Raw genomic sequence first — 24004 nt, forward strand, 5'->3', positions numbered from 1 at the left:
CTGCTGAGAAATAAAGGTGATACCTGGCAGGAATGAGTTCATAAATGTTGACTTATATATTAGATTAATATTTCTAAAAATTTATAATTAGTAGTGGACTACAGAATATGATGGGAAATTACATTGGATTGTAAAATACAGAAGTGGGCATACATTGACCCTCAGGCATGATATAATAAAAAGTAACATTCTTTATACTTATAATAAGCCTGACACTGTCCTAAATGTTTTGCTTTACTAACATATTTGCCCCACATGAGAACATTATACCATAGGCGCTATCATATAGGCTCATTTTTTAAAATGATTTAAAGGGCACAGACAATTTAAGCAACTTATTCAGAGTCAGAGCTATTATATGGTGGCTCTGTGATTCTACCAAATAGAGTGACTTCCAAACCACCTCATTATACTGTATTTATGTTTATAATTGAAAAACCTTAAGGAAAAAATACTTGATATATTGTATAATAAAAATTATAAAAACAGTTTTAATGAATCTTTGCTATCCTTTGGCTTTGAAACTTATCTCAAAGTAATTGAATATAATTATCACCTTAGGGAATGAAGATTAAACCACTCATTACTATCAAATTACAGAAGATACATTTTCCTAAGTTGAGCATTCAAAATTGGATTTGTTCCAAAAATTATGTTTCAAAAACATGTATATTGTTTATAGACCATAATTCCATCAACTGCATAATTCTCGTTTCACAAATCTGGGCATTTCTTAGGGTGAGATCTAAATAATATCTTTATGTATATATTTTGTAAAATGCCTTCTTTTTATTTCATCCTACGTAAAACACTTAAATTTTCAGAGTAATACTTACCAAGAGCCAAAGACAGTGGAGAAAGAAAAAAAACCTATCAATATTATCAGGCAAGAATTTTCTCATCCTTTTCTCACAAATAAAACAAGAAAACTATTCGAGTCAAAAATTTTTATACTATATTCTTTCCTTTGAGTTAAATTCTGTGCACAGTTTTGAGCATTCATCCTGCTTAATTCTTAAGTAAAGAGAGAAAACTCAACTTAGAATTTTGAAACGGTCCTGGTCAAATGGAAAATCTGCCAGGAAGTTGTGTCTGAAGGGGAATCCAGGCAGCGATTGGGAACACAAGTGGAGCAGACTATGTCATGTCTATCTTCCAGGGCACCTCATAATATACTGAGGACTGAGAATAAGGCAACATTGCTCTTCCCTGGAGACCAGTTTCCAAGGAAGCTTTTCTGGCACATTTCCAAGGACAAAGGCTCAGGGACTAAATGCAGCTATGTCATGTTTTAAGGAAATAGTTGACTTTTTCCTTAGATGGCACACAAGGAAGAACCTGGTTTCATCCTCTTTTGTGATCCTTTAAGGTATTACCATTGTTAGTGGAGGAGCCATTTATAGAGATGTATGCAGTTGCTGCATAACTGAAACCATCAAGGATGAAATAATTCACTTTTCACAATGACACATTTTTATGTTTACATATGTGAAACTATCGTACTATCTCTGTTTATTAGAAAATAATTAGAATGGGACAAAATTGAAAGAACAAAATGAGAACAAGTCTAACATGTGGGAACATCTCGATAATTCCCCCCCATTTTCTTTACCTTTATAAATGCATATGTGTGTAATGCAAATGTGTGTATCTACAGTTTTCCTAGATTACTATTACACTGTATGCTTACCCACCAACCCTCATTTTGTGACCGAGATTCCAAGATACACCATGAGCAACGTTACATCAGCCTTTGATAAACCCACAGTGTCTTGTCTGGTGCATGGACTTTAGCCCCATCACTGACTTCCCTCTCAATGGGTCCTCAGCTGACACATGTTTCAGGGCATCACAAGGAAAATACAGTGTCAGCTCCCCATTTTGTTTTGGCCATCACCCCACTCATCTACACAGCAGTACTTCTGCAATTCGTGTTACTATGTATTGCACTCTGTAAATAATCAAGTGTATTCTAATATATGAACTTAAAAATTAAAATATGGAAAGAAAGCTAAGATATCATATTGAGAGTTAATTCTCCAAGATGTAGAAGCAGAGGAATAATTTGAAAAGATATACACTGAGCCCTGGCTGGTGTGTCTCAGGGGATCGAGTGACAGCCTGTGAACCAAACAGTCACCAGTTCAATTCCCAGTCTAGGGCTCATGCCAGTGGTGGTGGCCAGGTCCCCACTTTTGAGTGGTTGCATATGAGGCAACCACACACTGGTGTTTCTCTCCTTCTCTTTCTGCCTCCCTCCCCCTTCATTAATAGATAGATAGATAGATGATAGACAGATACATAGATAGATAGATATGCACTAAAAGTAAGTTTAAAATATTCTTGTGAATATTAGGTCACCTCATCATAGTGAAATCATTCTTCCTGCAGATATAAAAGTGACTCTGACTGCCCTGGAGGAGGGGTCTCAGTTGGTTGGACTGTCATCCCATACAACAAAACGTTTTGTATTCAAATCCCTGTCAGGGTAGAAAAATTGGTTGCATATTTGATCCGCAGTCGGGGCACATATAAGAGGCAACCAGTTGATGTTTCTAGGTCACATTGATGTTCCTCTCTCTTGTTCTTTCGTTCCCTTCCTTTCTTTCTAAAATCAAAACATACACTTTGATGAGGATTTTTAAACATCCATTAAAGGGAACTTTTATAGGGAAGTCTGTCAGTACTCCAGACATTCAGAAGTTAATTTTTGGTTGGATAAAGATCCGCTTTTTAAATAGGTTATTATGTATTGTTTTTTTCCATTACCATTTATCTTCCATACACCCTCTTCCATTCTACCCACCCCCTCCCCAGCGCTCACCCCACTGTTGTCTTGTCCATGGGCCCTTTGTCTTTTGGGCTCAATGCCTCCAAACCCTAAACCCAAGAGAGTGGTCAACTTCTTTTCTATCTATGAATCTGTTTCTATTTTCCTTGTTACTTCAGTTTGTCCACATGTAAGTGAAATCATATGGCATTTGTGTCTCTCTGTCTGGCTTATTTCATTTAGCATAATATTCTCCAGGTCCATCCATGCTGTCCCAAAGGTAAATTTTACCTTTTTTATGGCCAAGTAGTATTCCACAGTGTAAATTACCCTAGTTATTTTGTCCATTCATCTACTGATGGACATTCAGCTGATTCTTTTGAATTGGTAAAATAAAAAAAATTAAATTTCACTTCTAAAAATAATGATGCACTTTACTGTAATAATTGCTCCTGTACAGCAAGACAAACCTTCCACAAATGAAAAGGGTACCAACTGTATAAAATAACATATTTACCAATGATACATCTGACAAGGGGTTTATTCTCCAGAGAATGTGGAGAATTTATACAACTCAACAACAGAAAGTCAAACAATCGAATTAATAATAGACAAAGGGCCTGAATGGACACTTCTCCAAAAGAGGACATCCAGATGCCCAAAATTCATTTGAAAAAATATTCAATGACACTAATCATCAGAGACATGCAAATTCAAACCACAATGATGAGATGTCACCTCACACCTGTCAGAACGGTCATCATCAATAAATCAACAAACAACAAGTGTTAGTGACAATGTGAGGGCAAGAGATCCCTTGTGCACTGTTGGTGGGAGTGCAGACTATGCAGTACTGTGGAAAACAGTATGTGGTTTCCTCAAAAACTTAAAAATTGACTTTTTGGTCCAGTGATCCCACTTTTTGCTCATCAAGATGCAAAGATAAGGGCCCTGTGGTACCCTGCTATAGTCTTTGGAGTAAAAGTTTGGCTATCTAATATACATTGGTCTATACTTTTGGGAAAATTCGACAAATTGCGTACATCAAATATGTACAGATTTTACTTGTCAAGTATACTTCAGTACAGTGGTTTTCAATAAAACCTATACTTGGAAAATGAAAAAGTATGTTTATAATAACCCTTAAATAACATAAAGATAAAACAATTCCAGATTATGTATAGGAAAAGATATAAATATAAAGGAAATTTTAGCATCTTACCCAACTAAAGTTTTGAGTTATCCACAAATTTATAAGTTCTTAGCTTTACAACATTTCTTGTAGAATATAAAACAAATGAGTTAAAATTTTAATTTAAGAATTTATTTTAATGAGCACAAGAAACTTATAAATATTCAGAGAAGGCAATAAATTTAACATACACAGAATATCAAATGGAAGTTTACTGAACTTATTGCCACATCACAAAAATGTAAAGATTTAAAATTTTTAGAAAGTGGCCACTAAAGATATGTCACTGCACAAAGATCTTTAAATTGATGAATTTACAAAGTTGCATTTCAAAACCATTGTATCATCAAAGTCTTGATTTTTTGCCCCATATAGAAAACACCCATTCATCTCTGCATTCAATGACAAATATTCAACATGCAAATATGCACAGAAAGCTGCAAAACATAAATCCAAATGGCACAAATTTTCCTTATATATGTAATGGATGCACATACCTATTTTCATAACCAGTGATCTAGAAAAACGAACACATATACAGCTTTTAACAATTGCTAAGGAGTTTACATTTCCTTAATTTTTTGCAAAGTTTTCCAAATCTTCAATGTTAACCTATACTGATTTAATTCCAAAACTATAAAATGCTTTTTTTTTTATTGTTTTCCATGTACAGCTGTCTCCATTTACCCCCACTAATCCCCGCCAGGCCACCCATCCCGACTTCCTCCTCTGATTCCACCCAGCTTGGTTTTGTCCATGTGTCATTTATAGCTGTTCTGAGTTTTCCCTTGGTTTTTTGTTTGTTTGTCAATTAGATTAAACAAAAGTAATTCATAAAACACAAGTGAATAATCTTTAAGAGAAAGCCATTGTGCATTAAAAACATTGCAGGAATAGAAATCTTCTAATGACAATGGTCAGCATTTATTAGTAACGCCTTAAATGATTTAGTATTTGTTGTAACAGTGTGGACCTGGATAAATTAATTATCTTGTGCAGTTGTGGAAATGGAAACAGCAAAGTTTCACTGATTTATTAAGGCTTTCACAGCTAAAACGAGGAGTAGGTGTAGAATATAAATCATAAAATGTTTGCCTCCACAGACAGTGCTCCTCATTACTCTGCTACATTTCTTCTCCATATAATACATGATGTGATTTCTGAAACTATCATCAGTGTGCCAAAGCTGAGCCCTGTTTCATAATAAATTCTCTGCTATTGGAGTATGCACAGTACTTTCTGTGCTATATTTTAAAATATGACATTCATATTTTCTCATTTTGTGGATAAGTTGCCCTTAAAAACAGTGGACCATATTTTTATCACATATTTTATGGCTTGTAAAATAAATTGAATTTCAAAGGATATATTTTTGGAGGTGTCCAAGATTGTATTTGATTAACTAAAGGATGGTTCGACAGAAATACAAACAAATGAAAGGACTTCATTGCTTTTTGGAGACAACAAGAAAATTCCCCACAGGAAAGAAGATAAAAGTTAACTGTTTAGAAAAGATGTTACTTGAATTTCCTGGAGCCCTCTCTCTTCTGCATGAGTCTAATGAGAGCATTTTTCACTTCTTTATTCCTAAGACTGTAAATGAGTGGATTCAGCATGGGAATCACCATAGTATAAAAAACAGAAGCCGCTTGATCTTTGCCTAAGGTGTAGGACTTCCGTGGTTTCAAGTACGTGAAAATCGTAGTGCCATAAAAGATGGTGACTCCCAGGAGATGGGAGGCACATGTAGAGAAGGCTTTTCTCTTTCCTGAAGTGGAAGTAATTTTCAGTACAGTGGCCAGAATGGACAGGTAGGACACAGATATTGTGATAAGAGATACCATTAGAGTAGAGCCCGCACAAATGAATATCGTGATTTCCACGTGACGTGTGTCAGTGCAGGACAGGGCTAGGATTGGGGAAGTGTCACAGAAGAAGTGATGGATTACATTGGAGTCACAGAAATGCAGTGTGTTCATGCAAAGAACAGTGGTAATGGATTCCGTAAAAGCAATGAAATAGACCCCAATTATGAGGGAGCAGCAGAGTCTCTTGGACATAACAACGGGGTAGTGCAGAGGACTGCAGATAGCGACATAGCGATCATAGGCCATTGAGGAGAGTAGAAGACATTCGGTAGTACCCAAGAAGACAAAAAAGTACATTTGAGTGAAGCAGCTTATGTATGAAATGTGCTTCGTGGAGGTCAGTAAGTTCTGTAAGGTTTTAGGTGTGATGGCTGTTGAGTAACTGAGGTCAAGAAATGACAGGTGACTGAGGAAGAAATACATGGGGGTGTGAAGCTGGAGATCCAGGTGGATGATCAATATCATCCCTGCGTTTCCCAGCACACTCATCAGGTAAATCATGAGAAATACGATAAAGAGGACCAGCTGGATGTCTTCAGATTCTGTCAGCCCCATAAGGATGAAGTCAGACACACGTGTGTTATTGCTTCTGCCCATTCTGTCCACCTGCTCCACACTGCTGAGAAATAAAGGTGATACCTGGCAGGAACGAGTTCATAAATATTCACTGATATATAAGGTTAATATTTCTAAACATTAATAATAATTAGTGGACTACAGTATATGATGGATAATTTCATTGGATTGCAAAATACAGAAGTGTGCATACATTGACCTTGGGCATGATATAATAAAAACTAACATTTTTTTGTCATTATAATAAGCCTGACACTGTTGTAAATGTTTTGCTTGTTAACATATTTGCCCCACATGAGAACATTGTACCATAGGTGCTATCATATAGGCTCATTTTTTATAATGAGTTAAAGGCCCAGACAATTTAAGTAACTTATTCAGAGTCAGAGCTATTAAATGGTGGCTCTGTCATTCTACCAAGATGGAGTGACTTCCAAACCAGGCTCATTATACTGTATTTATGTTTATAATTGAAAAAACTTAAGGAAAAAGTACTTGATATATTATATAATAAACAATTATAAAAAGAGTTTTAATGTATCAGTTGCTATCCTTTGGCTTTGAAATTTATTTTGTAGTAATTGAATATAATTATCACGTTAGGGAATGAAAATTATAGACCACACATTAGTATCAAATTACAGAAGATATTTTTTTCTAAGTTGAGCAGTCAAAATCGGATTTGTTCCAAAAATTATGTTTCAAAAGCAAGTACATCGCTTGTAGACTATAATGCCATCAACTCCAAAATTCATGTTTCACAAACCGGTGAAATAGGTAAGATCTCAGTGATATGTTTATGTATATATTTTGTAACATGCCTTGTTTTTATTTCATCTTAACTAAATTCTTAAATTTTCAGAGTAATACTTACCAAGAGCCAAAGTCACTGGAGAAATAACAAAAATCTTCTATCAATATTATCAGGCAAGAAATTTCTCAACCTTTTCTCACAAATAAAACAAGAAAACTGTTCGAGGCAACGATTTCTATACTATATTCTTTCCTTTGAGTTAAATTCTGTGTACAGGTTTGAGCATTCATCCTGCTTTATTCTGAGGTTAAAAGAAAAAAATGTCAACTTAGAATTTTGTTCAGGCACTGGTCAAACGGATAATCTGTCAGGAAGTTGTGTCTGAATGGGAATCCAGGCAGCGATTTTGAACACAAGTGGAGCAGACGATGTTTTGTTCATCTTCCAGGGCACCTCATAATATACTGAGGATTGAGAATAAGGCAACATTGCTCCTCCCTGGAGACCAGTTTCCAAGGAAGCTTTTCTGGCATGTTTCTTAAGACAAAGGCTCAGGGACTAAATGCAGCTATGTCATGTTTTAAGGAAATAGTTGACTTTTTCCTTAGATGGCACACAAGGAAGAACCTGGTTTCATCCTCTTTTGTGGTCCTCTAAGGTTTTACCTGGGTTGGTGGAGAAGCCATTTATAGAGGCATCTGCAATTGCTCTGTAACTGAAACCTCAGGATGGAATCATTCACTTTTCACAATGACACATTTTTATGTTTACATGTGTGATACTATCATACTATCTCTGTTCATTACAAAATAATTAGAATGCAACAAAATTCAAAGAACAAAATGAGAACAGGTCTAACATGTGAGAACATTTTGATGAACTCCCCCTATGTTTTTACCTTTATTAATGCAAATGTGTGTACTACAGTTTTGCATAATTACTATTGCACTGTATGTTTAGCCTCCAGCCCTCATTACATGACCAAGATTCCATGATACGCCATGACCAATGTTACATCAGCTTGTGATAAACCCACAGTGTCTTGTCTGGTGCATGGACTTGTGCCCCATCACTGACTTCCCTCTCAATGGGTCCTCAGCTGACACATGTTTCAGGGCATCAAAGGAAAATACAGTGTCAGCTCCCCATTTTGTTTTGGCCATCACCCCACTCATCTACATAGCAGTAATTCTACAATTTGGTTTACTACTTATTTCACTCTGTACATAATCAAGTGTTTTCTAATATATGAACTTAAAAATTAAAATATGGAAAGAAAGCTAAGATATTATATGGAGAATTATTTGTCCAAGATGTAGAAGCAGAGGAATAATTTGAAAAGATATACACTGAGCCCTGGCTGGTGTGTCTCAGGGGATTGAGTGATAGCCTGTGAACCAAACAGTCACCAGTTCAATTCCCAGTATAAGGATCATGCCAGGGGTGGTGGCCAGGTCCCCACTCTCGAGTGATTGCATACGAGGCAACCACACACTGGTGTTTCTCTCCTTCTCTTTCTCCCTCCCTCCCCCTTCATTAATAGATAGATAGATAGATGATAGACAGATACATAGATAGATAGATATACACTAAAAATAAGTTTAAAATATTCTTGTGAATATTAGGTCACCTCATCATAGTGAAATCATTCTTCCTGCAGATATAAAAGTGACTCTGACTGCCCTGGAGGAGGGGTCTCAGGTGGTTGGACTCTCATCCCATACAACAAAACGTTTTGTATTCAAATCCCTATCAGGGTACAAAAATTGGTTGCATATTTGATCCGCAGTCGGGACACATATAAGGGGCAACGAGTCGATGTTTCTATGTCACATTGATGTTCCTCTCTCTTGTTCTGTCGTTCCCTTCCTCTCTTCTAAAATCAATAAGCATACACTTTGGTGAGGATTTTTAAACATCTATTAAAGGGAACTTTTATAGGGAAGTCTGTCAATACTCCAGACATTCAGAAGTTAATATTTGGTTGAATAAAGATCTGCTTTTTAAATAGGTTATTATGTATTGTTTTTTTCCATTACCATTTTTCTTCCCTACACCCTCTTCCATTCTACCCACCCCCTCCCCAGCACTCACCACACTGTTGTCTTGTCCATGGGCCCTTTGTCTTTTTGGCTCAATGCCTCCATCCCAAAAACCCAAGACAGTGGTCAACTTCTTCACTATCTACGAATCTGTCTCTATTTTGCTTGTTAGTTCAGTTCGGTCATTAGATTCCACATGTAAGTGAAATCCTATGGGATTTGTTTTTCTCTGACTGGCTTATTTCACTTACCATAATGTTCTCCGGATCCATCCATGCTGTCACAAAGGTAAAATTTTTCCTTTTTTATGGCCAAGTAGTATTGCACAGTGTAAATTATCCTAGTTATTTTATCAGTTCATCTACTGATGGACACTTACCTGACTCTTTTGAATTGGTAAAATAAAAAAATTAAATTTCACTTTTAAAAATAATGATGCATTTTATTGTAATAATTGCTTCTGTACAGCAAAAGAAACCTTCCACAAAATGAAAAGGGTACCCATTGTATGGAATAACATATTTACCAATGGTACATCTGACAAGACGTTTAATCTCCATAGAATATGGTGAATTTATACAACTCAACACCAGAAAGTCAAACAATCCAATTAAGAAATAGGCAAAGGGCCTATATGGACACTTTTCCAAACTAAGACATCCAGATGTCCAAAATGCATTTGAAAAAATATTCAATGACACTGATCATCAGAGACATGCAAATTCAAACCACAATGATGAGATGTCACCTCTCACCTGTCAGAGTGGTCATCATCAATAAATCAACAAACAACAAGTGTTAGTGACAATGTGAGGGCAAGAGATCCCTTGTGCACTGTAGGTGGGAGTGCAGACTATGCAGTACTGTGGAAAACAGTATGGGGTTTCCTCAAAAACTTAAAAATGGAATTGTCTTTTGATGCAGTGATCCCACTTTCTGTTCATCAAGATGCAAAAATAAGGGCCCTGTGGTACCCTCCTATTGCTTTTTGGGTAAAAATTTGACGATCTAATATATATTGGTGTATACTTTTCGAAAACCTCAAGTAATTGCATACATCGACTGTGTACACATTTTACATGTCAAGTATACTTCAATACAGTGTTTTTTTTTAAAAAAGACTTAGTCAAAAATGAAAGAGTATGTTTTTGTGTAGCTCTTAAATCACCTATAAAACTAATCCAGATTATGTGTAGGCAAATGTTTAAATATAAAGGATATTTTAGCATTCTACCTGACTAAAGTTTCTAGTTTTCCACAAATTTTATCAGTTCTTAGCTTCACAACATCTCTTGTAGAATACAAAGCAAAAGAGTTAAGAATTTAGCTTAAGAATTTATTTTAATGACCACAAGAAGCCTATAATTGTCAAGAAAGAGGCAATAAATTTATAACAAACACAGAATATCAAAAGGAAGTTTACTGAGCTTTATTGACACATCACAGAAATGTAAAGAGTTAAATTTTTTAGAAGGTAGATACTAAAGATATATCATTACATGAAGATTTTTAAATTGATGAATTTACAAAATTTCAGGTCCAGAGCATTGTATCATAAAAGTGTAGTTTTTTCTCCCTTGTACCAAGAACACATTCATCTCTGAATTCAATGACAGATGTTAAACATGTAAATATGTACAGAAACTTGCAAAAAGTAAATATAAAATGACAGAAATTTTGCCTATGTATGTAATGGATGCACATACCTACTCATAACCAGTGATCTAGAAGAGAGAACACATACATGACTCATAACAATCGCTAAGGAGTTTCCATTTCCTTATTTTTTTCAAAATTATCCCAATCTTCTTCAATGTTAACATATACCGATCTGATTTCCAAATGGTAAATGTTTTCTTTTTATTGTTGTTGAAGTACAGTTGTCTGCCTTTCTTACCCACTACTTCCCCCAACAGTCCAGCCATCCCCTTCCCTCCTGTGATCCCACCCCAGCTTGGTTTTGTCCGTGCGTCCTTTATCGTTGTTCTGAGTTTTCCCTTGGTTGTTTGTGTGTTTGCCAATTAGATTAAACAAAAGTAATTTATAAAACACAACTAAATAATCCTTAAGAGAAAGCCATTGTGCATTAAAAATATTGCAGGAATAAAATCTTGTAATGATAATGGTCAGCATTTATTAGTACTGCCTTAAGTGACTTAATATTTATTATAACAGTATGAACCAGGATATGTTGATTATCATGTGCAGCTGTGGAAATGGAAAGAGCAAAGTTTCACTGATTTATTAAGGCTTACACAGCAAAAAAAGAGGATTACGTGTACAATATAAATCATAAAATGTTTGGCTCCTAAGACAGTGTTCCTCATTACTCTGCTGTATTTCTTCTCCATATAATACATGACATGATTTCTGAAACTGTTATCAGTGTGCCAAAACTGAGCTCTGTTTCATAATAAATTCTCTGCCATTGGAGTATGCATGGTAATTTCTGTCCTATATTTTAAATTATGACATCCATATTTTCTCATTTTGTGGATGAGTTCCACTTAAAAACCACGGACCACGTTTTTAACACATATTTTATGGCTTGTAAATATAAATTGAATTTCATAGGACATAATTTCAGAAGAGTCCAAGATCATATTTGATTCAGTAAAGGATGGTTCAACAGAAATACAAACAAATGAAAGGACTTCATTGCTATTTGGAGAGAACAAGAAAATACCCCACAGGAAAGAAGATAAAAGTTAACTGTTTAGAAATGTTGTTGCTTTAATTGCCTGGAGTCCTCTCTCTTCTGTATGAGTCTAATGAGAGCATTTTTCACTTCTTTATTCCTAAGACTGTAAATGAGTGGATTCAGCATGGGGATCACAATAGTATAAAAAACAGAAGCCACTTGATCTTTGCCCAAGGTATAGGACTTACGTGGTTTCAAATACGTGAAAATCGTAGTGCCATAAAAGATGGTGACTCCCAGGAGATGGGAGGCACATGTAGAGAAGGCTTTTCTCTTTCCTGAAGTGGAAGTAATTTTCAGTACAGTGGCTAGAATGGACAGGTAGGACACAGATATTGTGATAAGAGATACCACTAGAGCAGAGCCACCAAAAATGAATATAATGATTTCCACATCCTGTGTGTCAGTGCAGGACAGGGCTAGGATTGGGGAAGTGTCACAGAAGAAGTGATGGATTACACTGGAGTCACAGAAATGCAGTGTGCTCATGCAAAGAACATTGACCATAGAGTTTGTAAAGCCAATGCAATAGGACCCAAGGACGAGGGAGCAGCAGAGTCTTTTGGACATAACAACAGGGTAGTGCAGAGGACTGCAGATAGCAACATAGCGATCATAGGCCATTGAGGAGAGAAGAAAACATTCAGTGGCACCTAAGAAGATAAAAAAGTACATTTGGGTGAAGCAGCTTATGTATGAAATGTGCTTCGTGGAGGTCAGTAAGTTCTGTAAGGTTTTAGGTGTGATGGCTGTTGAGTAACTGAGGTCAAGAAATGACAGGTGACTGAGGAAGAAATACATGGGGGTGTGAAGCTGGAGATCCAGGTGGATGATCAATATCATCCCTGCGTTTCCCAGCACACTGATCAGGTAAATCATGAGAAACAGGATAAAGAGGACCAGCTGGATGTCTTCAGATTCTGTCAGCCCCATAAGGATGAAGTCGGACACACGTGTGTTATTGCTTCTGCCCATTCTGTCCACCTGCTCCACACTGCTGAGAAATAAAGGTGATACCTGGCAGGACGAGTTCATAAATGTTGACTTACATATTAGGTTAATATTTCTAAAAATTTATAATAAGTAGTGGCTTTCAGAATGTGATGGGGAAATGACATTGCATTGCAAAATAAGGAAGTGGGCATACATTGACCCTTGGGCATGATATAATAGAAGCTATCATTTGTTTAAATAGAATGAGCCTGACACTCCTCTTAATGCTTTTCCTTAATAATACATTTACTTCCCATGAGAATACCCTACCATGGGCGCTATAATTCTAGCCTCATTTTTAGAAATGACATAAAGAGCACATTTTATGTAACTTATTGAGAGTCACAGCTATTAAAGTTTGGCTCTGTCATTCTACCAAGACAGAGTGACTTCAGAGAACATGGTCTTTGTACTATATTTCGATTTGTTACTGAAAATATCCTATGGCAAAAAATACTTGATATATTGTGTAATAAATAATTAAAAACACAGTTTTAATATATCATTTACTGACCTCTTTTTTGAAAATTATTTAATAGTAATTGGAAATAAATTTCATGCCTGGGGAACAAAATTATACACCATGCATTAGTATCAATTTGCAGAAGATACGTTTTCCTAAGTTAAGCAGTCATAATGTGATTTGTTCCAAAACACATGTTTTAAAAGCATGTACATTGCTTGTAGACCATAATTCCAACAACTGTATATATATCTCATTTCACAAAACGGGGCATTTCTTAGGGTAATGTCTAAGTGATATGTTTAGGCATGTATTTTATACAATGCCTTCCTTTTATTTTATCCTAACTCAAAGTCTTACTTATTAGGGTAATACTTACCAAGAACCAAAGTCAGTGGAGAAAGAAAAAAACCATCTTTCAATATTATCAGGCAAGAAATTTCTCCACCTTGTCTCTCAAATAAAACAAGAAAACTTCGAGGCAACAATTTCCATACTATATTCTTTCCTTTGAGTTTAATTCTGTGCACAGTTTTGTGCATTCATCTTGCATTATTCTGAGGTGAAAAAAAAAATGTCAACTTAGAATTTGTTCAGGCCCTGGTCAAACGGAAAATCTGCCAGGGAGTTGTGTCTGAAATCCAGGCAGCATTTTTAGACACAGGTGGAACCGACTATTTCTTGTCCGTCTTCCAGGGCACCTCATAATATACTGAGGATTGAGAATAAGGCAACATTGCTCCTCCCTGGAGTCCAGTTTCCAAGGAAGCTTTTCTGGCAAGTTTCCAAGGACAAAGGCTTAGGGACTAAATGCAGCTATGTCATCATTTAAGGAAATAGTGATACCTTGTTCCTTGGATGGCACACAACGAAGAACCTGGTTTCACCCTCTTTTGTTATCCTCTAAGGTTTTACCAGGGTTGGTGGAGGAGCCATTTATACAGACACCTGCAATTGCTCTGTACCTGAAACCTCAGGATGGAATAATTCATTTTTCAAAATGAAACATTTTTATTCTTACATTTGTGATACTATCGTACTATCACTGTTCATTACTAAATAATCAGAATGCAACAAAACTTAAAATACAAAATTGAGAAAATAGGTGTAACATGTGGAACATTTTGATGAATTCCCTCCCATTTAGTTTACCTTTATTAGTGCGTATGTATCTACAATTTTGCATAATAACTATTAAACTGTATATATAGACTCCAGCCCTCATTTTGGACCAAGATTCCATGATACTCCATGACCAACGTTACATCAAACCCACAATGTCTTGTCTTGTGCATGGACTTGTGTCCCATGACTAACTTCCCTCTAAATGGGTCCTAGCTGACACATGTTTCAGGGCGTCACAAGGAAAATATGGTGTCAGCTCCCCACTTTGCTTTGGCAATGACCCCACTCATCCACACAGCAGTACTTCTGCAATTTGCTTTGCTAACTATTGCACTCTGTATATAATCAATGTGTTTTTTTTTTTTCAAACTGTACCCAGCTTCAGTAAAGATACTTTTCATAAACAATCATGGTATTTCAGGCAGCACATGGGCAGGTAATTGTTAACTGTATACAAGAACTTTCATTTTCCCTTCTTCAATGGACTACCAAAATCAGAAAGCCATTATAAAACCCAATGGAGTCTTCATCTGCTGCTCTGAACAAGGAGAGTTTAGAGTGAGGGTGACATTTCACATTAGGCATGTTGTTTAACAGCTTTTCACCTGCCGACTGTGACTTTCAGGAAATTAAATGAAAATGGCAGAATTATCAGTCTTTAGGTCCACAATCTAAAAAGGGAGCTTCTGCTCTTTTGATGAATGCATTCTCCATGGTGACTCTGGAAACTCGAGATTGCCCAAATACTGGTAACCAATTTTTGGGGGGTCAGGTCCCAGCAGGTCTCTGGGCTTTAGGAAGTCAAGTGTATGCTTAAAGTGGAGAGGGAGAAAAGGACCTAGGAATGAATTTACTTTGCCCACATCACAAGGTGCCTGTGCCAAGGTGGCTGATGTGTGTCAACGTCAAGGGATCCCTCCTCCCAGGAACCAAGTGGAGGTCTCTCATCCAGAAGGAAAAAGTGTTTTTTCCCTGTGTCAGTCCAGCTTTGCAAACATTATATTAATAATGTATGTCCTTCCCCCAGAAACAACAATTACATGTTCTGTGTGCTCACTACATAGCTTAAAGAAAAATGAAAGAAAATACTGAATTTTCATAAAACTTGATAAAAATAGTATTTCAAACTGTACAGTCACCAGAAATACACAGTTATCAAAGATGCACACACTTCACTTGGCATTTCCACCACCTTCGGCCTTCTGTGCCTGGTATGTTCTGGCAACTCCATGTTCTGCAGGGTTATTCCCATCCTTGCCAGAATCAGCTTTCCCCTTTTTCCCTTTGGGTACCTTCTCTCCCTTCTTTGCAGGGGCCTTTTTAGGTTTGGGCTCTGGCTTTGGAGGAGCAGGTTTAGCCAATAACCTGGCGGATCTTCTCTGTGGTTAATCCTTCACATTGGCCTTATCTTCTGTATAAGGCCCCTCAGCCTCTCTTGGGCATGATGGTGATGGCTGTGGGACGTTCAGGCTGCACATGGGGATGCAGCAGTGGGTGGGCTTCGGTGGGGCCAGGGGCTGTTCTCGCTTCATGTTCACACTGCTAGGGCTCTGGGGGTTGGGGGAGCTATAAAGTTTTTATATATAATCAAGTGTTGTCTTACATATGAATTAAAAAATCAAATATGGAAAGAAAGCTAAAACATTATGCTGGGAATTATTTGTCCAAGATGTAGAAGAAAAGGAATGATTTCAAAAGACATACACTGAGCCCTGGCTGGTGTGGCTCAGGGGATTGAGTGCTGGCCTACGAACCAAAGAGTCGCTGATTTATTTCCCAGTCTAGGGCACAGGAGTTGCAGGCCAGGTTCCCAGCTGGGGGTGCGTAAGAGGCAATCACACATTGATGTTTCTCTCCTTTTCTTTCTCCCTCCCTTGCCCTCTGGAGATAGATAGGTAGATAGACTGACAAATAGACAGACACAGATAGATAGATAAATAGATGATAGATAGATAGATAGATAGATAGATAGATAGATAGATAGATAATTGATAGATAGATCAGACACAGATAATAAGTTTAAAATATTCTTGGGAATATTGGGTCACTTCATGATAGTGAAATTATTCTTCTTGCAGATATAAAAGTGACTCTGACTGCCCTGGAGGAGGGGTCTCAGTTGGTTGGCCTGTCATCCCATACAAGAAAATGTTTTGAGTTCAAATCCCTCTCAGGGCAGAAACATTGGTTGCACATTTGATCCCCAGTCGGGCACATACAAGAGGCAACCAATTAATGATTCTTTCTCACATTGATGTTTCTCTCTTCCTCATCTTCCCTTTCTAAAATCAATAAACATATACTTTGGTGAGGATTTTTAAAACATCTATTAAAAGAAACTTTTATAGGAAAGCCTGCAGAGCTTCTGAAGATAATTACTGGTGTGGAGAAATATATCCGTTTTAATTTTATTTTTATTTTTTTAAATGTATAGTTGTATTTATGCATGATATAATTTACTACCACCAATAGTATACATTACTAAAGCTTGATTTTTACATAAGCATAAATATAAATACAAGTTTCAATAGCTTCTGTTGACTAGATCACCTTGTGCACAGCCTGGGATATAAGTACCCTACCATGGATATTATTGTTATTTTTTAAAAAGTAGATTATTATTTATTTTGTTTATTTTCCATTACCATTCATCCTCCCTACAACCTCTTCCATTCCACCCACCCCTGCCCCAGCACTCACCCTACTGTTGTTCCTGTCCGTGGGTCCTTTGTCTTTTGGGCTCAATGCCTCCAACCCCCAAATCCAAGAGACTGGTCAACTTCCTCTCTATCTACAAATCTCTATTCGAGTCTCTATTCTGCTTGTTAGTTCAGTTTGTTAATTAGATTCCCCATAAGTGACAACCTATGGCATTTGTTTTTCTCTGACTGGCTTATTTCACTTACCATAATGTTCTCCAGGTCCATCCATGCTGTCACAAAGGTAAAATTGTCCTTTTTATGACCAAGTAGTATTCCAGAGTGTCAATTACCCTAGTTATTTTTTCCATTCATCTACTGATGGACACTCAGCTGACTCTTTTGAATTGGTAAAATATAAAAAATTAAATTTCACTTCTAAAAATAGTGATGCACTTTACTGTAATAATTGCTTCTCCACAACAAGAGAAACCACCAACAAAATGAAAAGGGTGCCCATTGTAAAAAATAACATATTTACCAATGATACATCTGATAAGGGGTTTAATATCCAGATAATATGGAGAACTTGCACAACTCAACACCAGAAAGTCAAACAATCCAATTAGGAAATAGGCAAAGGGCCTGAATGGACACTTCTCCAAAAGAGGACATCCAGATGCCCAAAATGCATTTAAAAAAGTATTCAATGACACTAATCCTCACAGAGAGGAAATTCAAACCACAATGATGAGATGTCACCTCACACCTGTCAGAACGGTCATCATCAAAAAATCAACAAACAAGAAGTGTTGTTGGCAATGTGAGAGCAAGAGATCCCTTGTGCACTGTGGGTGGGAATGCAGACTATGCAGTACTGTGGAAAACAGTATGGGGATCTTCTGTTGGATGATCCCCAAAACTTAATGATGGAATTGTCTTTTGATCCAGTGATCTCACTTTTTGCTCATCAAGATGCAAAGATAAGGAACGTGTGGTACCCTGCTATAGTCTTTGGAGTGAAAGTTTAGCAATCTAATATATATTGGTCTACACTTTTGAAAAAATTCTACAAATTGCATACATCATATATATACACGTCTTACATGTTAAGTATACTTCAATACAGTGGGCTTCAAAAAAAAACCTATGCTTGGAAAATGAAAAAGTATGTTTCAGAATAACCCTTAAATAACATAAAGATAAAACAATCCAGGTTATGTATGGGAAAATGTTTAAATATAAAGGACATTTTAGCATTTTACCTGAGTAAAGTTTCTAGTTTTCCACAAAATTTATCAATTCTTAGCTTTACAACATGTTTTGCAGAACATAAAACAAATGAGTTAAGAATTTAATTTAAGAATTTATTTTTTTCCAATATATTTATTGATTATGCTATTACAGTTGTCCCATTTCTGCCCCTTCACTCATTTCCATCCTGCCCACCCCCTCCCTCCCACATTCCCCCCCTATAGTACATGTCCATGGGTCATACTTATAAGTTCTTTGGCTTCTACATTTCCTACACTATTCTTACCCTCCCCCTGTCTATTTTCCACCTATCATTTATGCTATTTATTCTCTGTACCTTTCCCCCATCTCTCCCCCTTCCAATCCCCTATTGATAACCCTCCATGTGATTTCCATTTCTGTGGTTCTGTTTCTGTTCTAGTTGTTTGCTTAGTTTTCTTTTGTTTTGGTTTTAGGTGTGGTCATTAATAACTGTGAGTTTGCTGTCATTTTTACTGTTCATATTTTTTATTTTCTTTTTCTTAGGTAACTCCCTTTAACATTTCATAGAATAAGGGCTTGGTGATGATGAACTTCTTTAACTTGACCTTATCTGAGAAGCACTTTATCTTCCCTTCCATTCTAAATGATAGCTTTGCTGGATAGAGCAATCTTGGATGTAGGTCCTTGCCTTTCATGACTTGGAATACTTCTTGCCAGCCCCTTCTTGCCTGTAAGGTCTCTTTGGAGAAATCAGCTGACAGTCTTATGGGAAGTCCTTTCTAGGCAGCTGTGTCCTTTTCTCTTGCTGCTTCTAAGATTCTCTCCTTCTCTTTAATCTTGGGTAATGTTTTAACGAGCACAAGAAACCTATACATACTGAAAAAAAGGCAATACATTTAACATACACAGAATATCAAATGGAAGTTTACTGAGCTTTATTGCCACATCACAAAAATGTAAAGATTTAAAATTTTAGACAGTGGACACTAAAGATATGTCACCACACAAAGATTTTTAAGTGGATGAATTTACAAAATTTCAGGTCCCAAACATTGAATCACCAAAGTCTTGATTTTTTGCCCATATACAAAAAACACATTCATCTTTGAATTCAATGACAAATATTAAACATGTAAATATGTAAGAAAACTGCAAAAAGTAAATACAAATGACACAAATTTTCCTTATATATGTAATGGATGCACATACCTACTTTCATAACCAGTGATCTAGAACATACAAAACTATTAACAATTGCTAAGGGGTTTCCATTTCCTTAATTTATTGCAAAGTTATCCAAATCTTCCTCAATGTTAACATATACTGAACTGATGCCAAAATTGTAAAACACTTTTTTTAAAATTGTTGTTCAAATATAGTTGTCTCCATTTTTTCCCAACTACTACCCCGCCAGTCCAACCATTCCCACTTCCCTCCCCTGATCCCACCCCAACTTCGATTTGCCCGTGAGTCCTTTATAGTTGTTCTGAGATTTTCCTTAGTTGGGTGTGTGTTTGTCAATTAGATTAAACAAAAGTAATTCATAAAACACAAGTGAATAATCTTGAAGAGAAAGCCATTGTGCATTAAAAATATTGCAGGAAAAGAAATCTTCTAATGATAATGGTCAGCATTTAATAGTAACGCCTAAATGATATAATATTTGTTCTAACAGTCTGGACCAGGATATATTAATTATTTGTGCAGTTATGGAAATGGAAACAGCAAAGTTTCACTGATTTATTAAGGCTTACACAGCTAAAAAGAGGAGTAGATATAGCATATAACTCAATAAATGTTTGTCTCCACAGACAGTGCTCCTCATTACTCTGCTACAATTCTTCTTCATAATACATGACATGATTTCTGAAACTGTTATCAGTGTGCCAAAACTGAGTTCTGTTTCATAATAAATTCTCTGCCATTGGAGTATGCATGATAATTTCTGTCCTACATTTTAAAATATGACATCCATATTTTCTCATTTTGTGGATTAGTTCCCCTTAAAAACCATGGACCAAGTTCTTAACACATATTTTATGGCTTGTAAATATAAATTGAATTTCACAGGACATATTTTTGGAGATGTCCAAGATCATATTTGATTCAGTAAAGGATGGTTCAACAGAAACACAAATAAATGAAAGGGCTTCATTGCTTTTTGGAGAGAAGAAAATACCCCACAGGAAAGAAGATAAAAGTTAACTGTTCAGAAACGATGTTACTTGAATTGCCTAGAGTCCTCTCTCTTCTGTATGAGTCTAATGAGAGCACTTTTCACTTCTTTATTCCTAAGACTGTAAATGAGTGGATTCAGCATGGGAATCACCATAGTATAAAAAACAGATGCCACTTGATCTTTGCCCAAGGTATAGGACTTCCGTGGTTTCAAATACGTGAAAATCGTAGTGCCATAAAAGATGGTGACTCCCAGGAGATGGGAGGCACATGTAGAGAAGGCTTTTCTCTTTCCTGAAGTGGAAGTAATTTTCAGTACAGTGGCCAGAATGGACAGGTAGGACACAGATATTGTGATAAGAGATACCATTAGAGTAGAGCCACCAAAAATGAATATCATGATTTCCACATGCTGTGTGTCAGTGCAGGACAGGGCTAGGATTGGGGAAGTGTCACAGAAAAAGTGATGGATTACATTGGAGTCACAGAAATGCAGTCTGCTTATGAAAAACACATTAATCACAGAGAACATAAAGCCAGTGCAATAGGACCCAAGGACGAGGGAGCAGCAGAGTCTCTTGGACATAACAACGGGGTAGTGCAGAGGATTGCAGATAGCAACATAGCGGTCATAGGCCATTGAGGAGAGAAGAAAACATTCAGTGGCACCTAAGAAGATAAAAAAGTACATTTGGGTGAAGCAGCTTATGTATGAAATGTCCTTCGTGGAGGTCAGTAAGTTCTGTAAGGTTTTCGGTGTGAGGGCTGTTGAGTAACTGAGGTCAAGAAATGACAGGTGACTGAGGAAGAAATACATGGGGGTGTGAAGCTGGAGATCCAGGTGGATCATCAATATCATCCCTGCGTTTCCCAGCACACTGATCAGGTAAATCATGAGAAACAGGATAAAGAGGACCAGCTGGATGTCTTCAGATTCTGTCAGCCCCATAAGGATGAAGTCAGACACACGTGTGTTATTGCTTCTGCCCATTCTGTCCACCTGCTCCACACTGCTGAGAAATAAAGGTGATACCTGGCAGGAACGAGTTCATAAATGTTGACTTATATATTAGGTTATTATTTCTATAAATTTATAATATAAGTGGTTTCAGAATGTGATCGGGAAATTATAGTGGATTGGAAAATACAGAAGTGGGCATATATTGACCCTTGGGCATGGTATAATAATAAAAGCTATCACTTGTTTAATTAGAATGAGCCTGACACTCCTCTAAATGCTTTTCCTTATTAGTACATTTACTTCTCATGAGAATACCCTACCATGGGTGCTATACTTAGAGCCTCATTTTTAGAAACGACATAAAGAGCACAATTTATGTAACTTATTGAGAGTCACAACCATGAAATTTTGGCTCTGTCATTCTGCCCAGATAGAGTGACTTCAGAGGACATGGTCTTTGTACTATATTTTGATTTGTAACTCAAAATATCCTATGGCAAAAAATACTTGATATATTGTGTAATAAATAATTTAAAAACAGTTTTAATATATCATTTACTGAACTCTTTTTGGAAAATTATTTAATAGTAATTGGAAATAAATTTCATGCTTGGGGATCAAAATTACAGACCATGCATTAGTATTAATTTGCAGAACATATATTTTCCTAAGTTGCGCAGTCAAAATGTAATTTGTTCCAAAAATCATGTTTTAAAAACATGTACATTGATGGTAGACCATAATTCCAACAACTGCATACTTCTCATTTCATAAAACAGGGCATTTCTTAGGGTAAGGTCTAAGTGATATGTTTAGGCATATATTTTATACAATCCTTCCTTTTATTTCATCTTAACTAAACTCTGAAATTTTCAGGGCAATACTTACCAAGAGCCAAAATCACTGGAGAAAGAAAAAAACCATTTTCCAATATTATAAGGCAAGAAATTTCTCAACCTTTTCTCACAAATAAAACAAGAAAACTGTTTGAGGCAACAATTTCTATACTTCACAGAATTTGAGTTAAATTCTGTGCACAGTTTCGTGCATTCATCATGCTTTACTCTGAGGTAAAAAAAAGAAAAAATGTCAACTTAGAATTTTGTTCAGGCCCTGGTCAAACGGAAAATGTGCCAGGCAGTTGTGTCTGAAATCCAGGCAGCAATTGCAAACACAAGTGGAGCAGAGTATGTCTTGTCCTTACTCCTAGGCACCTCATAATATACTGATGATTGAGAATAAGGCCACATTGCTCCTCCCTGGAGACCAGTTTCCAAGGAAGCTTTTCTGGCATGTTTCCAAGGACAAAGGCTCAGGGACTAAATGCAGCTATGTCATCATTTAAGGAAATAGTTGCCTTTTTCCTTATATGACACACAAGGAAGAACCTGGTTTCATCCTCTTTTGTGATCCTGTAAGGTTTTACCAGGGTTGGTGGAGGAGCCATTTATAAAGACATCTGCAATTGCTCTGTAACTGAAACCTCAGGATGGAATAATTCATTTTTCACAATGACACATTTTTATGTTTACATGTGTGATACTATCATACTATCACTCTTCATTACAAAATAATCATAATGCAACAAAATGAAAAGAACAAAATGAAAACAAGCTTAACATGTGGAACGTTTTGATGAACTCCCCCCCGATTTTGTTTAACTTTATTAATGCATATGTATCTACAGTTTTGCATAATAACTGTTACACTATATATTTAGCCTCCAGACCTCATTTTGGACCGAGATTCCATGATACCCCATGACCAACGTTACATCAAACCCACAATGTCTTGTCTGCTGTATCGACTTGTGCCCCATGACTAACTTCCCTCTAAATGGGTCCTCAGCTGACACATGTTTCAGGGCGTCACAAGGAAAATATGGTGTCAGCTCCCCATTTAGCTTTGGCAACGACCCCACTCATCCACACAGCAGTACTTCTACAATTCGTTTTGCTATTTATTGCACTCTGCATATAATCAATGTGTTCTTATTTTTTCAAACTGTACCCAGCAATGTTAAAGATACTTTTCAAAAACAATCATGGTATTTCAGGCAGGACATGGGCAGGTAATTGTTAACTGTATACAAGAACTTTCATTCTCCCTTCTTCAATGGACTACCAAAATCAGAAAGCCATTATAAAACCCAATGGAGTCTTCATCTGCTGCTCTGAACAAAGAGAGTTTAGAGTGAGGGTTGACAATTCATATTAGGCATGTTGTTTAACAGATTTTCACCTTCCTACCGTGACTTTCAGGAAATTAAATGAAAGTGGCAGAATTATCGGTCTTTAGGTCCACAATCTAAAAAGGGTGCTTTTGCTCTTTTTGAGGAATGCCATCTCCATGGTGACTCTGGGAAGTCGAGATTGCCCAACATACTGGTAACCAATTTTTGGGGGGTCAGGTCCCAGCAGGTCTCTGGGCTTTAGGGAGTCAAGTGTATGCTTAAAGTGGAGAGGGAGAAAAGGACCTAAGAATGAATTTACTTTGCCCACACCAC

The 24004-nt window shown here is 36.6% G+C and overlaps 4 protein-coding genes and 1 pseudogene across 5 annotated transcripts in view; all 5 read right to left on the minus strand.

Moving 5' to 3' along the window:
- The window catches only part of LOC112319923 (olfactory receptor 8H1), a 96988-nt gene that overhangs the window by 36685 nt on the left and 36299 nt on the right, over positions 1–24004 (minus strand). The window lies entirely within an intron of this gene.
- Positions 4707–7557, minus strand: LOC128780940 (olfactory receptor 8H1). Of its 2 annotated transcripts, none has more exons than XM_053924663.1 (2): positions 7281–7557; positions 4707–6449 (listed from the first exon to the last, which is right to left on the minus strand). In XM_053924663.1, exon 2 carries the CDS (start codon positions 6425–6427, stop codon positions 5480–5482), a length of 948 nt encoding a protein of 315 aa, XP_053780638.1. In that variant the 5' UTR covers positions 6428–6449; positions 7281–7557; the 3' UTR covers positions 4707–5479. The 2 variants fall into 2 exon arrangements, with proteins under 2 accessions (XP_053780638.1, XP_053780637.1); XM_053924662.1 differs by having other exon boundaries at positions 4707–6469.
- LOC112319951 (olfactory receptor 8H1) lies at positions 11919–13765 on the minus strand. The gene is made up of 2 exons (XM_024577345.3): positions 13739–13765; positions 11919–12897 (listed from the first exon to the last, which is right to left on the minus strand). The coding sequence occupies exon 2, from the start codon at positions 12876–12878 to the stop codon at positions 11919–11921; it is 960 nt and encodes a 319-aa protein (XP_024433113.2). The 5' UTR covers positions 12879–12897; positions 13739–13765.
- On the minus strand, positions 15657–16016 carry LOC128780807 (non-histone chromosomal protein HMG-17 pseudogene; annotated as a pseudogene).
- Positions 20407–22658, minus strand: LOC128780942 (olfactory receptor 8H1-like). Its single transcript, XM_053924667.1, has 2 exons — positions 22387–22658; positions 20407–21570 (listed from the first exon to the last, which is right to left on the minus strand). Exon 2 carries the CDS (start codon positions 21526–21528, stop codon positions 20581–20583), a length of 948 nt encoding a protein of 315 aa, XP_053780642.1. The 5' UTR covers positions 21529–21570; positions 22387–22658; the 3' UTR covers positions 20407–20580.

Source organism: Desmodus rotundus, chromosome 5 (assembly GCF_022682495.2).
Source record: "Desmodus rotundus isolate HL8 chromosome 5, HLdesRot8A.1, whole genome shotgun sequence".
Lineage (NCBI taxonomy): Eukaryota > Metazoa > Chordata > Mammalia > Chiroptera > Phyllostomidae > Desmodus > Desmodus rotundus.

What these genes read in the sequence shown, in the direction of transcription:
- LOC128780940 (XM_053924663.1), bottom strand. Translation starts at nt 6,427, where the DNA reads ATGGGCAGAAGCAATAACACACGTGTGTCTGACTTCATCCTTATGGGG.
- LOC112319951 (XM_024577345.3), bottom strand. Translation starts at nt 12,878, where the DNA reads ATGGGCAGAAGCAATAACACACGTGTGTCCGACTTCATCCTTATGGGG.
- LOC128780942 (XM_053924667.1), bottom strand. Translation starts at nt 21,528, where the DNA reads ATGGGCAGAAGCAATAACACACGTGTGTCTGACTTCATCCTTATGGGG.